Source organism: Mesitornis unicolor, unplaced genomic scaffold (genome assembly GCF_000695765.1).
Source record: "Mesitornis unicolor isolate BGI_N332 unplaced genomic scaffold, ASM69576v1 scaffold24645, whole genome shotgun sequence".
NCBI classification, from domain to species: Eukaryota; Metazoa; Chordata; class Aves; order Mesitornithiformes; family Mesitornithidae; genus Mesitornis; species Mesitornis unicolor.
Genome location: NW_010187867.1, coordinates 1 through 10,726, shown reverse-complemented (window position 1 = coordinate 10,726; position 10,726 = coordinate 1). Strand labels below are relative to the sequence as shown.

Sequence of the window (10,726 nt, the reverse complement as noted above, 5' to 3'; positions counted from 1 at the left end):
CAGAATTCATTCAAAATGCTGAGCTTAACAATCATTCCTTCCTCTCCCAGCGCTCAAGCACAAGCACATTTACCGTAAAACAATGGATGTACTTTACCTAGGGACAGGTATCTTTCAGTAAGGGGAAAAAAGTATTTCATGCATAAAAGATAGATTTATTATTTCAGACATGATTTTCATATTAAAATGATTGTATGTATAACTACTATTACAGAAAAACTTTAAGACATCCCTCGATACATATTAACATAAATATCACCATCCAGTCCAGTAAAATTGTACCAAACTGGCTTTAAACTTCTTCAGTGCTAACAGTCAAGAGCTGGGACTCAATGGTCAACTGACCTTTGGGACATACAGTTCAACAAAAAATATGCTTGTTATTGTTTTTATTATTCTCAGGCAACAAATTATCCAAAGTCCTTCAATAAACAAACCCATGTGCTACGTTGCTGGCTCTATCTTGTCAGTCTCTCCCTTCTTTGGATGCTCCTCCCGCTTTCTGCCCTGTTGCATGGTGTACACCGAGGGGCCCATCCTTAGGATCTTCCCACTGCCCAAGCACTCGTCACCCTTGTAGAACACAGCAAACTACGAGACAAACACAGCAAGAGTCTTTTCAGCAGCTGCAGGCGGCACGGTGAGCAGCTGTGCAAGAGCTGCTGGACAGGGAGTGTATTCATTCACATTTGTTCTGAAGAAATCTCAAAAAGAACCCTCAGAACAAACCCAAACCATATAGGATCCGCTGGCTCACATGAGTGTAACCACAAGCACGTTAGGGGAAATTCCACCACGAGCTTCATCTTCTCAGCTCAAATCACTTCTCTGAAGTGCATCTCTCTGTTACAAACAGCTCTCAGACAATGTGCCTCTTGAGGTGTCCCATGGGCACCCAAGTTTTGGGGAGGGAGGAGGGTAGAACATCATATGCAGGGAGAGGGCACGCAGAAAATGTTTGAGAACCACTGGTTTACGATGTGATGGCACACCTGTGCATTAGCAGTGTTAAAAGGCATCACTGCACTGCACCCGTTCCCAGTACTGTTCCAAGACAATGAAACTCACTGGACACAGGTCCTCACTACACAAATTTGAACACTAAAACCACATTAAGCAGCCAACTACCAAACTAATGCCTTTTAAAATCTATTTCTTGAAGACAATGGCAGATTCCATTTCTGCATATACAGCTGATTACCAGAGAAGTTTTCATGTATTTCTAAAATTTGTAAGCCAGTTTCTTGGACTGTATGGGTAACAACAGACCACTTTACACTACAAACAACCTCCTTCAAAGTAGCTGATGGTCAAAGCAGATCTAACTGCTCTCACTTACAAACAAATGAACTCTTTTTCTCCAGCTAATAAAAACACTACTCTGTTTTATTAGCCAGATAAGCCAAAACACAAAAAAGGAAGAAAAAAAACTTTTAATAACTTACCTGCCCAGGTGTAATAGCTCTTGCTGGCTTCACTAGTGTCACCCACACACTCCCATCTTGGTTTAGAGTCAGCACACAAGGCACTAGAGCAGAAAATGACCAAACACCTGCCAATTAATCCTTATGTTCACATTAAAAAAGATTAACCTTCATCACTAGGTTAAACACCTGTAAGTCAGGATACTACTACACAGAACTGTTTTATAAAGACACTACAGGAACAGCAAGGTAAGCCAAAACATTCCAACTGTTTCTGCAGAACTACACTGAACACACTACGAGTTTCACAAATTGAGTAAAACAAAAACCAAACCAAGGTTTGATTACCCAATGCCATCTGGTGTCGAAACCTGAAATGACATTCCATCATTTTCTCTCTGATGAGCTCCGCAGGAGGTTCCTCTGCTATCCAGTGCACTCGGTTAGTCCGCAATAGGTCTCTGTACAGAGCTGGGTGATTTGTTGATGGTGCCTTAAAATACAACATTTATTTAATGCTGACGTTTTTGCCAGAAAGTGTATGATTTGTGAAGCAAGGTATGAAATATAGTAGTACCAGGCCATATAAAAATGAAGGCAAAACGAGTAAGAAAACAAGCATTTATTAGCACTTAATTAGCTTCCAGATGAAGCTTTTAATTAAAGAAATAGGCTGAAGCAAGCCTGAATTATTTGCCAGTCTTCTAAACCTCAGAGTCATGTCACTTCTTGTATTCTTTTTCCTACCATCATACTTCTGCCTTCTTCTGGCCGAGTTTAGGTGTCTACTGCCCTCCTTATCCTACCTCAACAACATGCTGCCTCCCTCGTCTCCGATATCTCAACCCAGCACAGGCACTGCATGCATACAACACTACTGTAGGGCATTAAAAAAATCCTTCATGGTCCTGCCTGTTTCCTCTCAATGCTCTTTACAAGATTACGATTTCCCCCCCTTCCCAGGCACATCAAGCAGCAGAACCTCAATATAATCACATCAGCATCACCTCATTATAATCACATTAATATCACATCTGCAATGACAACTGCATGAACAGCAAGAAACATTAACAATGCTAGCAAGCTGCAGAACTCCCGGTCATCTTATATGATTACTCATTAAGACATGAATGATTTGTAGTATTTCATATACTCTGCCTCAGTTTTCAAAAGGATAAAACTGAATTACTGGCTACTACTTGTTTTACTAGGAAAAGAAAGCAGCAACACATAGTAAAACAAGATAATACACAAAATTTTATGTATCGTGTCATAATGACGACAATAAAAAACTTCTGGTTTGGAGTAGAAAATGAGAGCTCAGCAGGCTGGCAGATTCTTTTCAGCACTTGCCCTTTGTTTAGAAAAGTTCTATGCCAAAATCTGAAACAATTTTCTACTTAAGAAAAGCCAGTTTAGACAAGATGTTTCAAATCTGCCGATGCTGCCCTAGTTGGTTCTTGTTAGAAACACATTCCACACAGCAGGAGCCACAGAACGCTTGCATTACTCATTTGCTATAATTAACTCACCACAAAGACATCTCCAGTGCTGACATCTTTGTCTACAACGAACCAAGCATCCTTCAGGCCGGCTAGTCTAGCCCTCTGGCCTATTGTGTAGAGGAACCAACCTAAAGAAATACAAAAATGTAATCTTGCTAGCAACTTTTAATCTTCTACTTTCAGAAAAATGTGTTAAAATCATTTCCCCAGAACTTGACCAGTAAATAAAGAATAACAAACCAAGCTGTCTTAGAGAAGTGTGCCAATTACAAACTAAATTAACATCTACTTGGAGGTTTTCATCCGTACCTGAAGCACGTGACTGCAAACTAACCTGTTTCAATTGTAGTATCACTAGTGTTTATAAAAGACAAACATTTCTTTCTTTCTGCTTCAATTTATGGTTTTCCTACCACTCAGTCTTACCAGTTTCCCTTACTTTTATGTACTAGTAGAACATCCTACTTCCATACGTTACTTGGGAGAGGAACTCAGTTCTGGCAGCTAGAACTGAAGACGGAGCAAAGGAAGGACACTCAGAAGGAAAGGAAAGATAAGCTGCCCATGTCTGGTGATGTCCTGCTGTGCATCACTGAGGTGCATGATATATTTTTTCTGCAAAGTTTAGATACTAAAGAATCTGGAACTGAAGCACAATCATTTTGAAGAAACTAAATGAACAACAATCTCTTGATATTAAACTAACAACAACTTAGTATCAACAGAGTAACCCTAACAATTATCAGTTACTTCACTGCAACATGGAACAAATAATCAAGAATCAGTCATAGTTCAAGACTGTACTATTGTATAAAGCAAGTTTTCCATTACTATTAGAGTTATCAAACTGGGAAAAACCTGTAGACTGGTTTGGAATTTCACAAAATTCATCCCTCCAAATATAAGCACTACTGTTCCATTTATCTAAAAGCAGTTATTAGGATGGGTTTGCCAATTACCTTTGTGTGTTCCCATCACCTTCTTATCCTCAATGGAAACAAAGTTACCTGGTTGAGGTTCTAAATACTACCAAACAGAAAGAGATTGTTTAAGTCACAAAATGGCCCCAAACCCCCCTCACAGTGTGTTTCAGGTTCTGTCCTTACATTCTTGTAAAGCTGGAAAATGGCTTTTCAACAAGCAAACCCCGCCCAAGCAGCTTCCTGCCTCTCCCCTGATGCTGCTTTAGTGAGAAAAGCACGAAGGGCAGTCCCTATCAACAGTAATTCTGGGCTTCACTCCCCCATCCTCACTTATGCCACGGGACAGCAGCACTCAGCCTTTTGTCCCTCTCACATCCCAGTCAGAGAGGTCAGAGCCTCGCATGCACAGTAAGTTGCTACAAAAAGCGAGTGACTGCCCGCTGGTGGAGGGACAAGCTGCTTCCTACAGGCTGCTGGCATTGGCTTCTGGGTAGGCTTGGGACTGCAAAGGGAAATGGGAAACTGCTACTTAGGGTGGGCCACGAGCTGTCAGAGATTTTTACATAGACAGCGCTACAAATTACTACTGAAAATCGGAACAGAACATAAGGATTGTCATAGATTTAATGGTGCTCACCTCAAGAAGGAACTTTTCAAAGTTTCTTTCACCAATGAAACAGACTCCCATACTCTGAAAAGAAAACATAGTATTGAATCTACAAAAACAGAGAAAAACATTTGAAATAATGTCTATTAATAATCTGTTCAGGAAGTATTTTGTCTTCCCCGTGTATCCCAAACTATGCTAGACATCTCATAAAATAAACAAAACCACAACGTCTGCTCCAACATATGTAAACTAATTCTACAGAGTATCAGTGAGAGTTGTAAACAGAGAAGAGAAATAATAGGAAACAGAACATTAATCTTGGCGACTACATTGCATGTGTATTAAAAACAGAAGTCTCTTTCAGATTAAAGTACAAAAGTAACAAATTATACAGTACTGGCTTATCTCTTGGGAAAAAAACAACCAACCAACGAAAAACACTTCCATAAACAAATAGGCTTTCCTTTCAGTTACTGCCTACATTCTTCAAACAACCACTTAAACAACCATTTATGGTGGATGAATATAAGCATTAAAAGTGATCAAGAGCATTAGCAATACAATTGCTGTCTCCATCATGTCTTTTAATATCAACCCATGAAGTGTTATTTCTCAGCCAGGAAAACAGATCTTTTTTATTTTAAAAAGTAACTGTGGAAAAACAGTACAATCGAATTTCTATAAAGACATATTGAAAAAGAGTGAGACTGAGGAAGCCTTTATAAGCTATGGAAAATCAAAATCAAAGGCTTCTCACCTGCTGTACTAGCAAATGCTTTCCTTAAGGTCAGGGCATGCTACCACAACGACCTCACCTCAGTTCATCTGAGATACGACAGTAGATAAATTATCTGCAAGTTAAAATACACAAGTGGCCACGTGCTAATACAAGTACTTTTAAGCAAGTAGACAGCTATAAAACTGCTTCCTGACCCGTTCTATTACGGTGCTCGGAAACAGCTGAGTTGTCACAGATTAGAGTTCATGAAGTTTAGGAAAGACCATGTTAGAGAGAAAGACAAATCAAAAGAGTTTAAGTGTTACCATGCCTCTTTTTTCTTTAGCACATGATGAAGGTCATGCTCCGCTGCTATCTTCCTTACGAAGCTTTTTGTTAAATCTCCTAAAGGGAAAATGGTTTTCCTCAAAGCATCCTGTGAGATCTGACTGAGAAAGAAGGTCTGGTCCTTAAAGAGGTCAGCCCCTTGAAGGAGTTTCACAGCTGCAAAGTGGAGAAGACATTAACCATTTCAACATAACCCCCTCTAATAGTTCAACTTCATTTAGTATTTGGTGTGACAATCAACATTTAGTTGTATTATTTGCAAACACAAGTTAAAGACAGCTTTTCTCAGGTTTTTCAAGAACCAATTGAAAATGTTTGGGTATTTTCTCACTACTAAAAAGATAAAAAAGGATTCTGACTTCGCACAACACATCTTACAAAGTCTTACACCACACCTGTCACTGACAAGATCAACAATGTGAAATATGAAAGCAAACTTCACATTTCATGTGGAAGAGAAAATGAACATTCAAATGTCAGAGAATCATAGAATGCATTGGGTTGGAAGGGATCACCTAGTCCAACCCCCCTGCAATGAGCAGGGACATCTTTAACTAGATCAGGTCTTCCAAAAAACCACTCAGTTTCACCCTGAAATCACACTGCTATAAATCAGTGATTTGAACAATCACCAGAGTTAGTCCCAAGAGTCAGAGAAGGAGAATTTGACTTTATTCTTTAAAATAAATTAAGTAAAACTGGTAGTTTTTCAGTCATTTCTGTCCACTTTCTTTGAGAGCTAATAGCTCTGATGTTGTACAAACTCTACTGATGTGTTTCTTGTCTCAAATGAAGACTAAGTACAGGCCAGCAGTTCACTCACAACTAATAAAACAAAATCTCAGTAACAGGGCAGGAAGATTGCTTAGACCATCACAAATTACTGCAACTAAATTAAAACAAATAAAACAAATAAACCCTTCTGAGCCCAGAAATGAAAGCCAGGAAGCTAAAACACAAAAACATCACCATGGCACCTTTGCACAGTTGTAGTTTGCAAGTTCCTTTCCCTTGCAAGTTTTCTCGTTTTAGGTCAGGGCTCCATCTGAGCTACTTGACTGCATCACAGCCAACTGCAGAGCTATTTGGGAACTTTCTACATTGCCATCCAAGCTGTGACAGGGCCACGCAGAGACACACCCAAACCAGTATTAATCAAGGTGGCTTTAGCACTGATAACACTAGAACCACTGTGGTGCAGAGATCAATGTCTGACTATGCATAGGCAGAGGCAGACTATTAAAGTGAAGAGCCAAACCTGCAGCTGCTGCTATGAGTACCTTTGCTGACCTGAGAACTGTAGTCTTAAAAACATCTACGCATGCTGCACTTGCATTTTTAAATTGCAGTGCTGGCACAACTTTAATCTGCCTGGGAAAACCAGGCTTCTATATGAGAGCAGAGAAATAAGGCAGAATAGTTGAATTACTGAATGGAAATTTGATCTTTTCTAGTAAAATAATATGCAGTTCAATTACTGTATAACAGTAACGAATTTTAATGTTTCAAAGCCTTAATTCTAAAATTCCACTCAAGCATATCCCCATGATGAGGTCTATAAGTACTAATAACTGAATAGCTAATAGATACACTCCAAAAATAGAAGAAACATATAAAGAAACTTTTGTGTAAGTCATGAAAATACTAAAGACTTCTTGAAATACTTCTCCTGGGTACAGAAGATAGCCCTGTCTCCTGAATCCTCATTACAGCTCCTCCAGAATGTTGATTACTCCTGAAATGCTTATTCTTACCCCTGCACCTGGATTAGAACTTTTAAAATAGAAAATGTAGTATCTGACTAGACAGGGTAATTTTCAGTGATGTAAATCCCTGTTTTGTCCAATCAACGTTCTACAAAGGCTTGAGGGTAAGTGGTAATCACTGTGTGTAAGGTAACAAACTTCTCTGATTCTGTGACACCGAATATAATTTAAATTTCCCTTTCATATCCAGGATGAAATATGAAATGAAGAAACCACTTACTATTTCTAACTTCAAAACGGTTTCTGAAAAGCCTTTGTGGTCTTTTAATATGTTTATGTTGAAACACTTCCTCATCCTCTAGTGAGGTCCTAGCGTAATGCCCAGTAGCAATTGCATCCGCTCCTGTTGAGAAAACCACAAGACACAAAGGCACATACCTGAAATTCACAGCTGAAAACAGCATTACAAACACATAGGGAAAAGAGCAGAAAGCAAGAAGGAAGAAAACCTATGAGAATCTTACACTGATAATAATCCTGCTCCTGCTACATAAGTAAACTTTTCATCAGTGTATCAGAACTTTTGTCCTTTAGTAACCCCATAAGAATGCAAAACTTAATGCTAAGGTCTACATACACCTCTGAATTAAATGTGCTCCTACATAGGAGCAACCTAATTTAATGAACAATGGCCCTGCCCGTGGCAGGGGGGGTGAGAACTAGATGACCTTTAAGGTCCCTTCCAAACTAAACCATTCTATGATTGGATATGTAAAAGCAAACTTAAACACAAATACTTCACAAATACTGAAATACTGCCACAGCCATACGTCAAACAGGCATACAAGGGAATTCACAGTTTTCCCCACCTTTTCAAGACTTTGTGTCTTTAATGTATTTCCAGCACACACTGCATAGCAACACACTTGAAAATGCCTTACCCAGGTTATCCATTGCATAATGAAGAAAGTAGTTGAATTTGATGTGCTTGTTACACACGATATCAGGATTAGGAGTCCTTCCCAGTTCATACTCTTTTAAGAGGTCACTGTAAAATAAAAATTCAAATGTGTATAACCATTTTAATGCTGCATCATACTATCCAAGACTGGACAGTAGAGAACTAAAGAACTTAAGACTCAGTCATAATAAGCATTTTATGTAAGAAATTTTTTAACCTATGAAAAACAATGCTTGGAAGATTTTCTTCAAAGTGCCCTGAGGACACGGCCAAATGATCACTCACAACCTTGCAATCATGTTTTATTAAATTAATATTCCCTCAGGGGAGCAATGGCTGCCCACTGAGCACTTACTACTTGCTTCTTACAAAATACTTACAGAATTAAAGAACCCTGCTTCATTTTTCAGAGTGACAGTGCAGTGGAGCATACACCAGGAGTTACAGTGTCTCAGCTGTAAGGACAAGAACTTAATCTACCTACAATACCACCACAAGCAGTCATGCAGCTTAGAGATTTTTTTCCAGTCTTTTTAATTTCTTTAAGAAATTCAAGTAGTTTCTCAAAGTCATGTAGCAGTTTTACACCGCTGCGTAATTAAAGTGCTCAGCATTAATTGCTCTAAAACAGTGAAATAATAATTAATGAAATTAAACTAGCATACAGTGATGCACTGAGGCAGCAAAAGGCCTGACTGCTGACTTCTTTTGCTTCTCCTCAGTTGTCACTCAAGTCAAGAGGAACCAAGGACATGGACTGGAACGCTGAGCTGCACTTAAAAGAACCCCAGTACCAGGTTTTACTCGTCCCCATCTGCTTCTTCCTTACCATGTTACACTTTACCTTCATCAATAGAAAATAAAGCAACACATCTTTTATTTTGCCCAACTCCTTTTTAACAGTTCTGAATTCAACCATTTATACTAATAATTATATCACTGCATCTACCCAGAGCTGCCTCCCTCTTGCCAGCTCAGCACTGCACTTGTACAGTACCATACCACTCCTTTGTGAATACTGCAAGAGTACACTGGAAGGTTTATTAAAAAATCAGCATAAAGCCAGGCTCACATCAGTTCAGAACCTGAAGCAAAGCAAACCAGCAAAAAGGCAAGGAAGGGTGCCTACTGAATCTCTCGGGCGTAAAAAATCAAACTGGACTTTGCACAGACTGTGGGAAAGACAAGACCTGGGATGGTGCTCTTGATGAAAGGTGGTTTTTGACAAATGACTCTCTAAAGAGAGTCTCTAGAGGAGGGGTCAATTCAAGCTCAGTGATGACAGTAAAGATTCTGAAACAAGCGAAGATACTTGCAACACATTGTTTGGGAACACTGTACCAATAAATGAGGAAAAGAAGATGATCTTTGATTCACTGTCATCTACAGACTTCTTCCACCTCTAAGAGTTTTTATAACACTTATTCATTTTCTCACACGAGGAGTGAACATTCCCAGAACAAGGCTGTTTTCTCCACTGACTGTACAGTTTTGTGCTCAACTTGATGTCATTTCAACGTGATGTGGAAGTACCACAACCAGGTTATTCCTCAGATTCTCCTAAGACAACAGCACTATTTAGAGGGAGGTGATGAAGACCAGGGAATAACTTTTATGTACTTATACCACGTAACAAGAGAAATTATGTTGTTATACTAATACTTCCCCTCTCTTCCTGCCTCCCAAAATAAGCCCTCAGCTTTTCCTATGCAGAATTTTCTTCCTTTACAGTGGAAGTCACAGAAAATCTGAACACCCTCCCTAGAGAACAGTTTTATTGTAAATTATTTATTGTAAGTCTAAAAAAGAATGAGAGAAAAAATTATTCCTCTCATATTTAAGAGACTTTAGTACTTTCTCTTAGTACTGATAATGCAAAAAATCACCTTTGCCCATTATCCAACCATCCTTGCTTTTTACAGTAACACAGTACTATACTAACATACATGGAGACCATCTATTTTAAATGTGCTTCTACCTGAATACTTCATTCCAGTATTCTTTCACATAGGAAACCTGGTGAAAAGGAATGTCGAGCTTCTGACAAACTCGGTAAGCATCTTCGCAATCTCTATCAATGGAGCAAGCTCCTTGTTCATCCAGGGGGTCCCAGTTCTTCATAAAGACACCCGTTACCTGGTAGCCTATGAATGAAGGTAAGAATGACTTATGAAGTTAAATTCCTACAACCTTGACCCAAAAAACCTGTTTTTCAAGACTTGTGTGGGTGACTGCTTCTTTCAGATGTTAGTAGTCCTGTGGTGTGGAAGCATCCTGTCAAGTTTTAAGGTACAGTTCTGCTATGGTTTTTTTTTTCTTCTATATCTAACAGTTAACGTAAAACCAAGCTCTTGCAGCAGCCTAACACGGTATTTCGTAACTATGAGCTTCTCCTATCTCCCTCTTTACCCCTCACTGCCTGCCGCCGCCGAGGCGCCCGGCTCCGAGGGACCGTGCCCTGAAATGAGGCCGCTCCACCGATCGGACTCGGCTGCACGGGGAGAGGGGGACCCTGCCGGGACGGATAGACC

At 39.5% G+C, this 10,726-nt stretch overlaps 1 protein-coding gene across 1 annotated transcript; it reads right to left on the bottom strand.

Annotated features, from left to right (window-relative positions):
• Positions 1-382: 382 nt before the first annotated feature.
• On the bottom strand, positions 383-10,339 carry TRMU (tRNA 5-methylaminomethyl-2-thiouridylate methyltransferase; the record flags this gene model as incomplete). The annotated part of the gene is made up of 10 exons (XM_010185612.1): positions 383-591; positions 1,446-1,528; positions 1,773-1,917; positions 2,957-3,057; positions 3,889-3,955; positions 4,490-4,543; positions 5,512-5,684; positions 7,515-7,637; positions 8,176-8,282; positions 10,174-10,339. Coding segments are annotated over 10 exons (1,166 nt in total), but the record flags the coding sequence as incomplete, so codon positions are not given.
• Positions 10,340-10,726: the final 387 nt, after the last annotated feature.